General features: G+C 42.0%; 2 protein-coding genes across 5 annotated transcripts in view; both read left to right on the top strand.

Moving 5' to 3' along the window:
- The window catches only part of ppp3cb (protein phosphatase 3, catalytic subunit, beta isozyme), a 36,129-nt gene extending 31,785 nt beyond the window's left edge, over nucleotides 1-4,344 (top strand). For all 4 annotated transcript variants that reach the window (XM_030739263.1, XM_030739261.1, XM_030739265.1 and 1 more), the window contains one exon: nucleotides 1,943-4,344. In XM_030739263.1, coding sequence (XP_030595123.1) covers nucleotides 1,943-2,121 — 179 coding nt within the window. In that variant the 3' untranslated portion in view covers nucleotides 2,122-4,344. The remainder of the gene's footprint in view (nucleotides 1-1,942) is intronic.
- A 2,650-nt stretch (nucleotides 4,345-6,994) lies between these two features.
- sting1 (stimulator of interferon response cGAMP interactor 1) lies at nucleotides 6,995-16,146 on the top strand. The gene is made up of 7 exons (XM_030739019.1): nucleotides 6,995-7,037; nucleotides 7,840-8,066; nucleotides 8,549-8,741; nucleotides 11,187-11,295; nucleotides 11,518-11,762; nucleotides 14,723-14,909; nucleotides 15,298-16,146. The coding sequence occupies exons 2-7, from the start codon at nucleotides 7,840-7,842 to the stop codon at nucleotides 15,558-15,560; spliced, it is 1,224 nt and encodes a 407-aa protein (XP_030594879.1). The 5' UTR covers nucleotides 6,995-7,037; the 3' UTR covers nucleotides 15,561-16,146.
- Nucleotides 16,147-17,615: the final 1,469 nt, after the last annotated feature.

Below are 17,615 nucleotides of genomic sequence, written 5' to 3'. Positions count from 1 at the left end.
TGAAGTACAGTCCATAATTTGTTTATTCAAATGAATTATGGGTATCGCTTGTGCTGTAGTTTTCTGTCACGTTATGTGATCTGTAGCTGGGTGTTAGATTTCTGCTTTTGTAGTGCAGTGGCATTTGTGAGTAGCTGCATGTGTGACAGTTGTCGTTGTGCCATTGTTGAAAATTGGCGTCGGTCTCTGCAGACAGACCTCCTTATTGGTACAGGAGCATCTGCTGGTACAGAGGCCACAGTTTACTTGGTTTGGTGTAACAACTGTTACAAGAGTTTGCCTTAAATCGCATCGTTTGGTTGATTTTCTGCCTAATTTAAAGGGGTACTCCAGTGATTTCACACATCCACACAGAGTCTACAGCCACACCGGCTCCGTGAGGCTCCAGTGCTGCGAGAGAAGCGCTTCTGCCATGACGTGCTGCTAATGCGTCAAAAATGTTTACCCATGTGCATACATTTAACTGAAGACCAAACATGAATGACTGACTCTTCGGTGCTACTGAGCCCAATGCGATGATCTGTGTTATAGTGTGCTTTGCCAATTAGCAGTAAATACAAAGCAAAGCTGTGGCTAAGCAGGCATTAGCAAACATCTGAGGAATAATGGCAGCTAACTGAAACACAGGACCCCTTTAAAATCAGAGAGACAGCCTGTTTCTGTGTGCACTAACTAAACAGTATTTCACATATACAGCATGATAAATGTTGGTGTCTATTCAATCATTTCCTCATTTGCTCCTCTAAAGGATTGGTGTCACATTTTTCTGTCAGTCAGTTTTTTTTATGAAGGTGCAACCTGAATACAAAAAGCAGACACTAATATTTGTGTTTCATAATGAATCGTAACACTGCTGACTCATCTGTGCTACTTGCCACACTTCCTATAAAACCACTTATGGTTAACGGAGAATGTCTTGACATCCAGAGAGCTTTACTGGTTTCTGGAAGCCAAATGGTTTCACTTGGCTTTTTTTTTTTTTAATGCATCTTCAGGTTTCTTGAAAGGTGCTATAAAAAAAAAGTTATTCTTCTTCTTCTTATTATTATTATTGCTTTAGGACAGAACCTAAAATTGAACCATTTGCCCCAGTTTCCAGTTAAACTTTAAGTTAAACTTTCATCTGACTCCTGGCAAATAAGTGTTTTTTTGCAAAATGTTGAACCACTTCCATTTGTCATATCCAAAGCTAAGAAAATTCTGGCGACATCATTATCATATGTGACTAAAGTTAGTGGAGTGCCCCTTTAAGACATAAATCCAAGTCATTCACTCAAAGGCGCCCCTCATCACAAACAAGGAGTACTCTAATATAATATGTAATAGGACCGACTTAGATATGAGCCCCAAAGGAACATGAGAGAAGTGGAAAAAGCTGACTCATAGCTTTCATCATTACCTGTAAATTCTGCGAACAGGTTACAACAGTTTACGGTAACCCTCCAATAAATGTTGCTTTGAACAAACAGCTAACTGTCAAAAATGTGTCCCAGGAGTGAACGTTATCCTTTCTGTTTCTCATAATCCCTTATCTGCCAGTTCACTCACACTGCTAACCTAAGGTCAATGTCCAGGCTGACTGTCCCATTCATTATGAGCGACAATGTCAAACTAATCCTAGCTCAGCATTAGGACAACAAATAAATATACTGGCTCATGTATGTCATAAAATCTTTGTGGATACAATTATACAAGATAATTTTGTTTATCCAAACCCCAACTGACCTTCAGCTACTGAGAACGTTATCTAAATTATCTTAATGTGGTTGCTGGAGAAATCAGATGACAGCATTTAAAAGGTGAATTGGGAAAAATATGTACATGCTGAGGCCCCCCCCCCCCTCTGGGGTTTGGATACACAAGGTTTTGCTAAATATTTTGTTGAATATTAACCCTGTGTGCATGCATGTATGTTTCTGTGTGTGTGGGTGTGTCTCTGCAGCCATTCGAGGGTTCTCCCCACAGCATCGGATCAGCAGTTTTGAGGAGGCCAAAGGTCTGGATCGGATCAACGAGAGGATGCCGCCGCGTCGTGATGCCGTCAACAGCGTGGGCCTGTCGATGGGCCGCATGAACATGGGAGAGCCCAATGGGACCGACAGCAACAGCAATATACAGTGATGGACGTACACTCCCACGTGACCCGAGCACACTCCTGCAGTTACAACACTGATATGGTCCCATATTTAAAAAATATCTGTACATAGGCATAAATACACAAGAAAAATGCATCTCATACACACACACACACACACACACACGCGCGGAGTATTTCCTTTACTAAATAGGTACAGACAACATAACACACACATGCAATTACATACACATACCCCTAGCCCTTTTTCCTGTTGCCCTCAGCTGTTATGTAAAGGCATGAGCGTACCTGGACTTTACCACCAAAGGCTATTCTCTTCACTGAACTGATTGGCCCTATTTAGAGAACTACAACTCCCATGTACCTGCACAACAACAGGAAAGACTCTCCAAAAAGTACTCCCCACGCAAAGCACGAGGAGCTTGCTGTTCACCTTGTATGTTGGGGGATCACCAGCGGGTTGACAGTGACAAACCTGTGATGGCAATCGGGGGGTTCGGGGAGGGGGCAGGGAAGCCTTTAAGTCATGTATGCTTCTTTTTCCTGTTTCCATCCCCAAAACAGGAAGTGGAACCAAACATATGCTGATTTTTCTAAAGCCGTGGATTTGCCTGAACAGTGTCAGTGTCTGTGAGGCTATATATCGGGGGGGCGTTTGCATACACGAGCAGATGTGGCCATCAGGCAGGCGACAGTGAGAAAAAGTTTTGATGTGTGGTGTGAGCGAGAGATGTGCGGAGATAATCTCAAGCTGCAGTCTAATCTGAGCCCTCGCTGTCCTTTATTTCTCTGGAGATTCACGTTTTTATTTTGTAGCACCACACTGCACGCATTCACCACTTGAAGTCAAGTGGCAGACAGTCCACCCCACCCCTCCAAAGAAACAAAGAAACCCCCCTGGTTCCAAAACACAGTCCAGGATCATATTTGAAGTGTTTCTCCCCACATGTTCGTGTAAATAGAATAAATAAGACAGATTTTATTGCACATCTGGTGACAGGATGCAAGATGCAGTATATCGTAAGTAGGATGCTTAATGGACTGTATGTGTGTGTGTGTGTGTGGGGGGGGGGGGGGGTACGCGGGGGAGTTGAAATGTGAATCCAACACTCTATCCATTCTCTATTCATCCTCCTTTCTGCCCGTGTTGCTGTCTGCTAAAAGATGGCAGTGACGGCCGGGAATCGCTGGCCTAAAACGCAGGAAATGATATTTCACTGAGGAAACTGACTCTTCTGGTGACGGCGGCAGCCAAGACAACGAGAAGAAGTCAGAAGAAAAAGGTCTTTGTAAAGCATTTATATTAACGCATCAGTGCATGCAGAGTTAAGTTCTTTGATAATAATGTGAAGATTATATTTGTGCTCTGTGTTTCACTATGGTAGGATTTTTTTTTTCTTCTTGTTTTCTGGCTAATATAAATGAACTGAGGTATAATGAATCATTTATTTTGTACATAATGTTAATTTATTTTTTTTGTATTCATTTTGTGTTCAATTTTGTTGCTTTTTTTTTCTTTCTTCTTTTTCACAACCTGTGTTTCCGTTTTTTTTTTTTTGTTTTTTTTTCCGAGGCTGTACAGAATGACAATTCGCTTCTATTCAAAGTGTCGAGTCCACGTTCTCTCCTCTCTTCTTTGTCGATGTACAGGAGTTGTTTCTAATGATAAATATGAATAATGATAAACAAATATTAAACTAGCATTGATGAATGACCATTACTATATACAAAGGCACAGGCATTCAGGCAGCCAAAAGCATGATTGCATGGTTAAAATTTGCGCTGTTCCAGGCAAAAAGCAGCAGACACATTTTAACAGGAGGCGTGTTGCCGTCACAACTTAAAGGAAAAAAGTGTACTCTCTCTCTGATCATAATTCTTGATGATTCCTCTTGTTATTTGATGATATTTATGAGTCTATGATTATTATGATTATATTTATTATGGACATTATTCTTAATATTTAAGCTCTTTCTCTCTGCTGGTTGCTCTTCATGTTGCGTTGCTCCTTGGTTGATCTTGTGCTTCTTTGGGAGAGGTGAACCCCCCTTGGGAGACCCTGTGCCATAGAAATTGTGCCACGGTTCTGACTTTCTCTGTCTCTCTCTCTCTGCCTCTCTCTCTCTCTCTCAGTTTTCTCTTTCTCTCGGCTCTCTTTCTGTTTTGACTCCCCGGTCACTAACACTGTAAGCATGCCCCATGGGACGATCCACTTTTTTTACTCTTGAATAAAATATGCATGAACCTTTGGTATGGATACCGAGCCTTTATTTCCCAACCACGTATTCCTTCACCAATTAAACGCAGACATAAATTGCAGTGCAAAGGACGAGCCCTGATCAGAGCTGCACAGACTTCACTGGACCTGTTGTACAGGATGTACCATGAGTACCGCACTAAATCATAATAAATATGCACTCTTCTCAAAGTGAAAGCAAAAGATGTCACATGATAAAGATGTTCAAAGTGAGAAGATTTAAACATGTTAAAAGTCAAACCTGTGTACATGTCAGAGCACTGAAAACAGAGCACATGAAGTCCTGACCCAAAGTCAGAAAGTTAAGCATAATTTTATGTATCATCATGTTCAAGAAACCAGTTTGAGGTGATTTGGGCTTTTGTGCTTTCAGAAGGTGAGTACACTGCGGGCACAAAGGATTGGACGTGGACTCAAAGCAGTCTGGCCATCCTCCTCTGACCTCTGGCATCAGCAAGACATTTTTACCCAGAAAGCTGCCGCTCACTGGATAAGTTCTCTTTTTCAGACCATTCTCTGTAAACACTAAAGATGGTTGCATGGGAAAATCCCAGCAGGTCAGCTGTTTCTGAAATACTCAGACCAGCCAACACCCACGCAATTTTCAAAGTCATTTAAATCAATCATTCTTCCCCATTCTGTTTGAGCTTCAGCAGGTCATCTTGGCCATGTCCACGTGTCTAAATACACCGAGTTGCTGCCATGTGATTGGCTGCCATTTACCTCAACTAGCAGCTGAACAGGTGTACCTAATGGTGGCTGTATAAACTACACTGAGCACTTGGTCATTTTGAAGATCTGAGGATTTAATTTAATCCATTTACAGGGAAGGTCAGCAGTGACAGAGAGCAGCTGACTTTTCTCTTGCTTAGAAAGAAAGCGTGGGTTTGAATATCACTAAAATATTATACAACCACTTTCTTAGCTTCAAGTACATAATATCACATTACTTCTACTTAAAAAATCTAGTATTTTATTTTTAGACCACTTCAGAACTCATAGCCTCCTAAATCATTTAAATCAATAAAAATTGGCATATAGGCAGACTTCCCAGCATGCACTGTGTAGCAGTTAAACTTTTTGAAGTATCTTCCGCAGCGCTCCTCTTGTAGTTCTATGACAGAATTAACCAAAAAATATGTAAAGTACTTACACATCCACAGTCCCACACATTAACACACTTCATGCTGGTAAAAAGAAGCGATTCCCCACCACTGCTCTGTGAAAACCCCATTCTGAAGCCTCGGTTTTAGCATTTTGAGCACTGCTGATTTTTTGGAGCCATTCTTAAGAGAAGGTACAATGCAAAGTGCTGCCATAGACTTGCACAGACACTACCTAATTAGGGCTCAATGAACTCAATGAAGCTTAAGCACAAACTTCTTGGAAAAGCTGTCAGTACAATCAGCTGCATAGGAAGCTGCAGGATTTGTTAGAAGATTGCATTTTAAGAAATGCACCAACACCACAAGCTGAAGAGGAGCGTGCCAAGTCAAAGAGCATTAAGGACAATCAACTCCACCTTACTTGGGATAACCTATGCAAAGTGTAAAAGCATCAAATTAACCACACCATGCTGACGTGGAGCCTGCTGAGGCCTAAAGAGAACAGAATAAGATATAGTGGTTTAAAGAAAAAAGGGACAGACATTAGAAACCTAGACAAAAAGCAGTCAGCACTGCAAGCTGTATACACAATACCATAAATACCGCCCATTAAAAGCATCAAACTAACCAAACCATGCCTGATGTTTAGCCTGCTGAGGCCTAAAGAGAGAGGAACAATACAAGATACAATGGTTCAAAAGAAAAAAACTGTACACACAATACCATAAATAACACCCATGCAATCTTTGCACTCTGAATTGCCTTCCCCAAATCAGATCCTGATTTGGGGAAGGCAAACAATACGAGCATTTTATTGAAACAAATTATGACTAGCAGGTGTAGGTTTTAAGCATATCCTAAATACCTGTATCAGACACAGGCCACGTGGGATGCACAAGAATCAGTGGGGAATAATGCTAACGACAAATTCATCAGGCTCAGCACATACAAATATTTGCCCATACCATTTTAATTATACATCAGTAAAACACAAAGCCTCAATAATGACACCAGTACAACAGCAGTCACCATCTGCTGCTTACTGCTTACACCATTTGAGTCGTACGAAATGCTTCCAAGCTTTGAGTCTTTCATAAATGAAGAAGGGGGTTAATGTTACATCACTCCAAATGAACCCCTCTGGAATAGATGAAGCATCTTTGGTCAGATGGAAACAGTCTCATGCCAACTTATCCCAACTTATTCAGTTTAAGCTCAGGACAGCTTTCTCTCTCTTGCTCTCCCTCCCAGCTGTTGAACAAAGGAGCCTGCTGCAGAGGCAGAACTTCCTCTTTCATAGCCTCTCTCTTTCTCTCTCTCTTTCTCTCTCTCTCTTTCTTTCTCTCTTTCTCTCTCTCTTTCTCTCTCTCTCCACCTTTCCCATTAATTTTCTTGCTTACTCTTTGTTTCCACCCACCCCGTGCCGCTCCTTTACAGTGGCGATGAGAAATTTTAAGTAAAATCAAAACTGAAACTGCTCCTGTGGCATGAGGGGCGGAGATAGAGGGAGAGGAAAGACAGAAATAGAAGAGCAGAGAAAGGAAATCTCTCTAATCTGGATCACAGCAAACACATCAAGGTGAGTCCCTTCATACGTCTTTGTCTCTTGTGTAGTTTTATAAAATACTGTCCCCTGCTACTTACCACAGTTTTCTTTAATGTTCATACTGTAATGAGACATGATTGGTGTAGTAAAAGGTGTCTGCTTCTGTGTAGTTGTGCTTTATCAAATAAACCATCTAGTGACCTCATTGTGGTTTGTTACATTATGGTTTAACTCTATTCAGGAACACCTTACAGCATTAAAGTCTTTTGGTGAGAATCTGTATTTTGATTCCACACACTGAGGTCAAGTTTGTGAACACATGCCATCATCTTTGGTCCCTCCCTTCTGTTTTTCATCATCTGGTGCACTGCTGTTAGAGAGATCAGAATACCAGTTTTTCTGTTAACAGGAGGAGAAAATATAAGGAAAACCTGTTCTCAACTACTTTCTCAATAAGCAGGTTTCTGCCTGTAGAGAGGATTCCTGTGGAAATATTAATCCCAGGCCACACTGTTGAATTGATTTGTTCATGCTTACGGACTGCGGTTCAAGTGTTTACTGATTTTACGGGTAGATTCAAACTTTCATGCAACAGCTGAAGATGTTCATGTCTTTTAAGTTTACAGAGGTCAAACAGTAGTTTTTTTTTTTAAAGTGCTGGTGTGGTTCAAACCTCCGACAGATAACCACAACACTTTGTTACTGCTGATATTTGACTTTAATATTCCAGACCAGAGTTTCAGAGGCTTCATTAAAATGCTTTGAACAGTATTCTGAGTGAACTGGATCTGCATTATTTGTTCTCATATAAGCTCCCTCTGTTCCTGTCTGACAGATGCAATGCCTTCGAGAGCAGGATGCTCTAATCCCTCGGCCCCGTGGGAGTTTACCTAAAGTCTGTGCCGCAGTGCTGGTTACTGTCACTATAGGAGGCGTAATGCTATTCTCTCCCGAACGGTCGATCAGCTTGATTGCCCTGGCAGCACTCACGCTGACTGTTGGCTCTTTGCTACATGGGCTCTGTCTGCTGGCAGAGGAGCTGCTATACCATTCAAACACAAGGTGAGAGGAAAGGCGTGGTTGTACTTATGAGTGTTACATTCACTGAATATAAAAAGCAGGTGTGGCTCATTTCTGGAGCTAGAGGAACTGCAGGTTTTGGCACTTCTGTGTTGCCACTTGGTGTTTTATAATATATTAAAGCAGTTTAAAACCACTCAAATCAACATGTTTACCATCAGTGTAGAATTAACTATATATAAAGTAAGAGCCTTGATTTATGGTGACATTTCGTATCCCTGAGGTCACTGTTTCAATTCTGCAAGCTGAGTCTTTACTGTTTGTGAGTACTGTGTCATTTCTTACTCTCATATTAATAAAGATATTTCCTTCGACAGCTTGTGAAGACCAAAAATTTGCTGCCAAATCCTTGTTATAGATACAGTGACTGCATGTTTATGTTATAATTACTCTGTACAGCAGTGACAGTAAAGACCTGTTAACAGGGCCAAAATGGACCCCTCTTTCTTCCCTGCTCTGACCAGGTATCGAGGACAAAGGCTGCTGAGCCACATGCTGCCAGCCTGTGGTTTGGGGGGAAAGACCCTGCTCGCTGCTGGTGTGGCAGGCCTCACGCTGTACCTGGCTAGACACCATCTACCACACAAAGGCCAGTCCTGGGAACTCGCTTTCCTGGTCACTGTCCTTTACCCACTGTTAAAAGTCCTTGGAGTCCTGGTGAGGTTACAGACACTTGCATACAGACGCATGCATACTCATACTGGGGTTTCAGCCTCTCACTCTAATGCTACTTATTATTTAGTATGTTATAATTCACTTGTTTAATACAAAAATAAGCAAAGCTGTCAACAGAATGTGAAGAAACAACCATTATGACTGAAGAAATATTAGTTAAAGCAATACTTTTACATAGTATTGATTTGTACCACAAAATGCAGGTTTTCAAGAACAGGGTGTAAGGATGTGCAGGGTAGTACAGAGGGATAAAGTTGATGAGCCATAGAGAAAAGAGTTTTTGAAGTTAGGTTAAGATCAGCGAGCAGCTTCATGCTGAAAAAAGCACTACAGATATGATGCTTGCTTTGAAAGCATTGATGGAGAAGCATAGAGAAGGTCGCAGCTGCAGTGTGTCTTTGTGGAGCTAGAGAAAACATCTGATAGGGTGCCAAGAGAGGAAGGAGTGTGGAGGACATGTATGAGGACAGTGGTGAAGTGTGCAGTAGGAGTGAGAGACAGATGGGTTCGAGGTGGGACAGATGAAGTCAGGTGGTGGTCCCTGTTGGCTATGATGTTTGCCAATGACATTGTCATCTGTAGAGAGAGAAGGGAGCACGTGGAAGAGAGCCTGGAGAGGTGGAGGTATGCACCGGAGAGAAGAGGAAGCAAGACAAAACACGTCTGAATGAGAGGGAGGCAGATGGAGAGTGTAAGGAGCAGAAGTGGTGAAGGTGGATGAGTTTAAATGCCTGGGGTCAACCATCCAAACCAATGAACAGCATACAAGAGAGCTGAAGATGAGAGTGCAGGCAGGGTAGAGACTGGGTGGAGATGAGAATCAGGGGTGATTTGTGAGACCTGCTATGATGTATGGTTTGGAGACAGTGACACTGATAAAATACAGAAGGCAAAGTTGAAGATGTTAAGGCAGGAGGAAAAGAGAGGCAGAGGATTTGTGGATATAGTGAAGGAGGACATGAGAGAATGATGCTAGGGATAGGCTGAGATGGAGGTAGATGATCCACTGTGGCAACCCAAAAATAGCGCGGCCGAAAGAAGGACAAGAAGGTGGAGCTGCGAGCCAGTCACAGAAGTCATTAAGAAAAGCTGGGACTAAAAAGAATTCAAAAGTTTTGATGATAAAACGCTGTCCCGGTGGTGAACGCTTTAAAATTTCCAGACATACCTTTTAGTTTTAGTGTCGTCCCATGCTGCTATTCAGTTCATGTAGAAATAGAGCAACCCTTTGAGCATTGCAAAAAAACCCAAAAAACACTGAATAGGCTGAACATCTGGAAATGGTCATTCAAATTTGTAGTAAACAGGCTGCAACATACAGATAGAGCAGCACAACTCTTTAAATTAGCACATAGGCATAATCATGTGAGTTGCGGAGGCAACCCAGTGCTGCTGCGGCACCTTATTTTAGATGTTGTTCACATAGTGATCTTCACCGAAGTAATTCAAGTCATTTGTCATTTCAAAGAAATCCAGTTCTTACGATGAAATCTGTTCTCTTTGTGATCCAGACCGCACCTGTAGCTTACTCCACTCATTAGCAGCACTTCTGGAATGTCCCCTAACCTGTAGGAAGACTTTCACTATGAACATAAACATATACAGCTGCAGGCAGTCAACACAGATCCCTGCTGGTTATCTTCTAAATAACCACTTTTGATTCAATAATGTCCTCTCTGGGTTCAGCAGTGTGTACCGTCGTTCCAGAAGCACCTGCCTTTACATGCACTCAGACATGTCAAACCCACACAGTTACTGATTATGTTTTTACATTCAAGCACTTACACGACCGTCCAACTTCATTTTAATGCATGCATCTTTAGGCAAACGCACTAACGAAGCCACAGCATTTGAGCACAGACTCGGTCGCTGTTCGCACACTGAGCTGAGCGCCTCCAAATCGAGCTAACTATGCTAACACTGCCACTTGATTTGATTTAGTCATTTGATTTAGCAGTTAAAGCAGCAAGCTTTACTATACAGCTACATTTCAAGAGAATTCAACAACCGGGCAATTTCATCTCAGTCAGAGCTCAGTGTGTGTTTGCAGCTCAGAATTAATATGGCCTTTCTTGAGTAAAAATAAACACTAAATTCTAAACACCAGCAAGAATGACCATTGCACTCACACTATCCTCAAAGAATTGCTTTATGATTTTAGCACAGATCTCACTGTTCCCTTGGAGTCCTTATAGAAACATTGCAGCATTACAGATTCAGATCCAGCTCAGGCCTTTGGCGGAGCTTACTTTGTCCCTCGCCCTGAATTCAACCTAAAAATATATTTATTCCACATAGGAAAGGTCAGCTTGGGTGCGGGGATGCCCTTTTCTTTCGCCTGACACCTTCATCAAGGTGTCAGGTGGCTCCCGAGCAGAGGTGAAGTGTTGTGACATCCTTGCGGCTGTTTCTGTGGTTGGTGTGCAGGGTCCGTCGGAGGTGGAGGTGTCAGACATCTGCGAGGGGAGGAAGATGAATGTAGCCCACGGCCTAGCCTGGTCCTTCTACCTGGGGTACCTGCGACTGGTGCTGCCACGTCAGTAACATAAAAACATGCATAAATCATATGTTGTCCTCCTGTGCTTTCAGATTCTATGTGCGTAGACTTTATTTGCACAATATAACCACTTCAAGTTGTACATATTAAGCTGCCAGACTGTATTCTCTGTTCTTTTTGTCTTAAAGGGTCACATTGCTACACCTTCTTCTCCATTCTAGAGATGGGGCTGAATATGAATTCATGTGTGTGTCTATTTAGGTTTGGAAGCGTCCATCACAGCATTTCATGCCACACACCAGTTAAACAACACCTCGTGGGGTCGCGGCTCCCGGAAGCTCCTCATCCTCGTCCCTCTTAATGCCAACATTTCACACAAGCTGGAGGACGAGGATGACAACATCCAATTCTATGACAACCTCCCAAACAACGAGATTGACAGGGCAGGAGTCCGGGGGCGGGTCTACAAGCACAGCGTCTACAGCGTAATGGATCAGAATGGGAAGGTATGACAGCGTGTGAAATAATCCAGGTGTAGGTTCCTTTTTTTTTTTTACTTCAGTAATCTGCAGCAGACTACGCTCAGGTTCACATTAAAGATGTTCGGTCAATATTAAACAGTCAGGAGGGGCTGCAGATTAAATGCTGTGAGCTCCTCGGGCAGGAATTGAACTCAGTGTCGTTCTTCTTGCTGCAAGTGTGGGTTGAAAGACTCAGTGTGCTCATATTTTCTCCTTTGATCAGATTTGTAAAGACTGCGCAGCTTAAATGCAACAGACAGCGAGAGTCACAGTAAACTGACAGACTCAAGGGCCTGTTTCTCTATACATAATTTGTTTCAGTATTTTAGAGAACATCATCAGTGTGCTCTTTATACAAAGTGTTTGATGTAACATATCTAACACCGACTGTACTCGCAACCAACTGCACAGCTCAGTCAAAAGAAAGGAAGTTTGGGGCTGCATGAAAGCATCCTGAGTTTCATGTAGGACTAAAAATAGCTGCCAGTTATTTCAGAGTGAATGGCCTTATTTTACTGCTGCATGTTACACAGGATAAGGTGATGTTTTTTTTTAATATCTAGTTATCAGTACAGAACTTAAGTGTAAATTATAGCACTTTATATTCATTTTCAGTTACTTTTACTTCTGTGGTACATGATTTGTACTTCACAGTCTCAGATTTTATATATAAAACATGTCTCAAGTAGTGATTTATTAATCATTATTTTCTTTATTATTCCAAAAACTGCAGAGTCTGAGAGTTTGATTTGAGTTTTTTTTTAATCCTAAATCTAATCTGATGTTTACAACCATTTTAAACAGAGAAAGGGAGCAAAACCTCACACAGTGGCTGGAAATAATGAAATAATCATGACTTAGTACTTGTTAGTGAGCACAGCAGTAAAATGTTTCTTGTAGTTGGTCACCAGGTTTTCACACATCTCAGGAGTGATTTTGGTCCACTCTAAGTCCCTTAGGTTTCTTTGCTGCTGCTCGGTAACTCAAAGCTTCAGCTCCCTCCACAAATTTTCTATAAGATTGAGGTCTGGAGACTGGTTAGGTCACTCCATCCCACAACTTTGTTACCTTGGCAGGATGTTTTTGGTCATCCATGTCCCACCTTCAGTGTTCTAGCTGAGGGGAGGAGGTTCTCATACAAAGTTTTACAGCACATGGCCCCGTCCATTGGCCCCTCGGTGCGGTGAAGTCATCCTGTACCCTTAGCAGAAAAACAGCCCCAAAGCAGATTGTTTTCACTTCTGTGCTTGTCTGTGGGGGCGGTATTCTTTGGGTCATACTCAGCATTTTTCTTCCTCCAAACACGGCAGGATGAGTTGGTGCCAAAGAGCTCGATTTTGGTTTCATGTGACCACAGCATTTCCTCCCAAACCTGCTCTGAATCATTTAGATGTTCACTGGCAAACTTAGGATGGGCCTGTACATGTGCCTTCTTGAGCAGGAGGACCTTGGGGGTGCTGCAAGATTTCAATCCATTATAGCATAGTGTGTTAGCAATGCTGTTCTTGGTGACTGTGGTCCCAACTGCCTTCAGATCATTAACAAGCTCCTCCCATGTAGTTTTGGTCTGATCCACCACTTTTCTCATGATCATCATCACCCCATCAGGCAAAATCTTGCATGGAGCTCCAAACCGAGGGTGAGTGATGGTCATTTTATTTCTTCCATTTCCTAATAATCACACCAACAGTTGTCACCTTCTCACCAGCCCATTCCAGCCTTGTTCAGGTCTACAATCTTGTCTCTGACACCCTTTGACAGCTCTTTGGTTTTACCCATGGGGGGGTGGAGAGCTTGGAATGGAATAAACCGATTCTGATAGTCTTTCTTTCTCCATTACAATGAATCTAACACGGGCACCAGAGTGGCTCAGGGCATTTGCAGGCAACCATGTATCCTGCGTGGCTGAGCGGTCGGCACAGGTTCAAGTTCCATCCTGTCACCATTTACTGCGTGTCTTGTCCAACTTTCCTGTCTTTCTGCACTGCAAGAACTATCCAAAAAAGGCTCTGGGATGGAGTGACCTAATATGAATCTTTAAAAAAAAGAAACTAACATAAACATCATTAGAGATTGTTCACTTTTTTGTAAGTGAACAAACTTCCAAATTCAGCAGGGGATCAAATTATTATTTGGCATGTTGCCTCTGAGCTAATTATTCCCCTTAAATCTGATCCCCACAGAAATTTGGGAGTGATGAGTAAACATCGCCCCAAAGCCCACAGGTGGATGCTGGGATGGTAGAGGGGTTGAAACAGCAGGCAGTGATGCAGGGCAGCAGCAGCAGCACTGACATGTCAGAGGGAGAGATGGGAAAATTTGAAATTCAAATAGATTTAAATTGGGAGGGTGTGTTTAGTGTTCGATGTTATGAAAGTTAAGGGATCTGTTAAGCATGCAGTGCTCGCTGAGTGATCAAGCAATAAAGATGTGCTTTATTGCTACAGCTTTAACCTCTTTACACTTTATTTTCTTCTTTGTGCACCTTGGAAGCAGGTGACGTTATGCCAGAAACCTCTACTTTGTTTCTTTAAGTCCTCACGGAGGCTAGAAAGCGCAAACAGTAACACCATCTGCTTAGCTCTGATCATTGTGGCTCTATTTCATATTTGATTACAAGATGCAGTACTGTAAAACACTCTCGATGCCTTGATACCTTTTCGTCAAAGTAATCTAGTTGCACATCACTTCCAGCGGACTGTTTTCCTTTGATAGCACAGCATTGGTACCACCTCCTGGTTAAACTAGAGAATCCACCAGTGGAGAGCTGATTCATAAAAGCACAGTAATAGCACCACCTACCTGAAAAACACAAGAATCAAACATGTTTGAAAGGCGAGTGCCACAAGCTTTTAAAGGATTATCTGTCCAGGAAATATATCTCCCCCTGGGTATCTGTTTCTCTTCATGTGTGTGTGTGTGTGTGTGTGTGTGTGTGTAAACAGGCCCATGATTGTGTGGTGGAGTATGCAACACCTCTGCTGACACTGTACAGCATGTCCCAGGAGAGCAGTGCTGGATTTGGGGAGCCTGAGCGCAGACAGCAGGTTCTGCTCTTCTACAGGACCCTGCAGGACATCCTGGAGCACTCGCTGGAGTGTCGCAACCGCTACAAACTCATCCTGCTCGATGGTAGGAAGATGGTCAAATAGTCGTGTGTGTGTGTGTGTGTGTGTGTGTGTGTGTGTGAACTTTGTACACACCTCACAGCATGACACAGGCTGCTTTTAGGGGGATTTTAGCTTTCAGCTTATCCACTTTCCCCTTTTTAAAGGGGTTTTGTTGTTACATTGGAGTCTAAATGTAGCACAGTATGAAGCAGGTCAGAGGATCAGTGTCAGGAACATTTATGGCTTTGGTCCAGTTAATTCTGGCCTCATGTGAACTCTTTTATCCTTATGATGACGAGTGGGAACAAAGTTTTGCTATATAAATGCGCCTACAAGTTCCTGGATTGTCACTAACAAGCCTAAACACTGGAAATAACAACCTTAGGTCATGTTCTCATCTTTTTTTCTAGACAAGCATGAGGACGACCCTCACTTCCTGTCCAAGGCCATCCTCAGACACATGGAGCAGCAGGAGAAAGAGGAGTTCTGTCTCACACCACCACCTCACCAAGAGATGGCACGCCCTTTTGTGGGTACTTCAGGTGCTAGTAACGGTGATATGCACAACCCAGAGCTGATGAGCAGAGAGCCCACGCTCATGATCAGCCTGGACAAACCTCAGCCTCTGAAGGAACCTACTGAGAACACTTACCACTACACCAGACAAAAATAAAGACTCGCCGACTCTGCGAAATTATAGTTTTGGCTGTTTTGCTATATACACCAATCAGGTATAACATTATGACCGCTGACAGGTGAAGTGAATAACACTGCTTAGCTCTCCATCTGGGCACCTGTTAGTGGGCAGGACCTACTAGGGTGCAAGCAAACATTCAGTCCTCATAAGTGATGTGAGAGAAGCAGGAAAAATGGGAAGCGTAGGGATTTCAAAAAGTCAACACCGGCTCTGATAGAAAGGCTCTGAATACAGAGTGCACCACAGTTGCCCGCCTTCATGGCAGCAAAAGGGGGACCAACACAATACCAAGCAGGCGGTCACAATGTTGTGGTTGATTGGTGTAAATATTTTTGTGTGTGAGAGCATCATTTCTGTTTAAAATAATTTATTCAATTCTGAACTTGTTGGAGTTTATTCTATAAACCCTTTTTATTATGAATACACCATCAGTGCATTTAGATAATATACTTTAATACTTCTGGCAACTGTTTAAACCAACAGAATGAGGACACAGACACAGGGAGAACACGCAAACTCCACACAGAAAGGTCGGCTTCAAACCAGGACCTTCCTGCTGTGAAGCGACAGTGTTAACCAGCACTATCAATGCCGAAAAAAAAAATGGTGTTTAAATGATAATTCAAAAATAATAACTTCTAGCACATTTTTTTCCCCATCCATGCATCCATCTACAACACAGACAGACACACAACCAAGCGTGTATAATTAGCAATCATTTTGGACCTGTTGAGATCATTTTGTCCAGCAATTTGCGTGTTCTCAAATCTCAGGGAGGCGCATCCATAAATATGATACTTTTATTATCAAGTAAAGAGTAACAATAGTGAAAAGGATATTTCATCATACAGAGGATCCCGTGGGGTCTTCATGGCTGGATGAAAAGGTCAGTAGTTTGTGCTTAATTATGGCTTTAAAAAACAGCTAAATTCAACTCGTCTGTGGGCTGGCAGCACTTTCCATGTCAGGCGGTACAATCGGAAAGTGTTAACTCATCATAAAAATCTTTATTTCGTTTAATGATATGTATCCCCTCTCTACCAAACACAAAAGTTAATGCAGGTGTCCAAGTAAAAGCCTGTTTAAACTCAGTCAGGTGGTGCAACTGACAGAAAGGTCACGCACGATTAACTTATCTAAGATTATCTATTAGCCTTCTACAAATGCCTGAGAGTTTATTTCAAAGGTGATTATTATATATATAAGTTCATAGAATAAATTCCCACAAGTCATAAACTGAACAATTAATTTTAAGCAGGATTTATGCACTCGCACTGATCTGATTATTAAATTAATATAATTTAGCGAAAAGATGATTTGTTTTTGATTTTTGTTCGGTAACCTTCTGCAAAAACTATTATTAATAAATGGTACATTGATAGTTAATTAACTGTGAAAACTGTAATAATCTTTATATGTTTGTTGTAACGGTGCAAGTGATGTTTGTAAGATAACAGATTTCTAAAATGTATTTGTCTCCATAAATTTTACTTATTATTATTAAGTTATAACGGATGTTCATAATTCCCATTTTAAAATGTATGGCTGAAATTGCTGCACTTGTTTTCAGTTTGGCTTGTCGTTCAGTTTTGTTTTGTTATCTTTGCTCTTGCCTTTTCTGTTTAGCTATGCCAGGACAAAACTGTTGCAGTCACTGTTTAGGAATTACAGCTATTTCCCCCGTTTTTCTGAGGCTCAAAATAACTGGACAAACTAACAGAATTTTAAATGTAAGACTTGGTTTTCATACTTTTTGCTTTCAGGCAAAGTCTAATATACACTTCTTGTTCTTTAGTGCAGCCAGTGATGTGCACCTGCTGTAAACCCTCTGTATTTACATGCACAGAGGCGTGTCCTCGAGAGCGTTCTTGGCTTGGCTGGTTGTTCTGAAAGGTTTTCGGCAACCAAAGAAATAATTCTGTGATCATCTGCTTTGGTCGTCTTCCAGGCCTTTGGTGTTACTGACCTGGTTACTGCATTCCTTCCTTCCTTTGTTTTGAGCTTCTATAAATGGGGGGAAACAGCCATAAT

Source organism: Archocentrus centrarchus, chromosome 10, assembly GCF_007364275.1.
Source record: "Archocentrus centrarchus isolate MPI-CPG fArcCen1 chromosome 10, fArcCen1, whole genome shotgun sequence".
Taxonomy (NCBI): Eukaryota; Metazoa; Chordata; class Actinopteri; order Cichliformes; family Cichlidae; genus Archocentrus; species Archocentrus centrarchus.
Note: the sequence above shows the minus strand (reverse complement) of the source record. Positions and strands in the feature narration are given on the sequence as shown.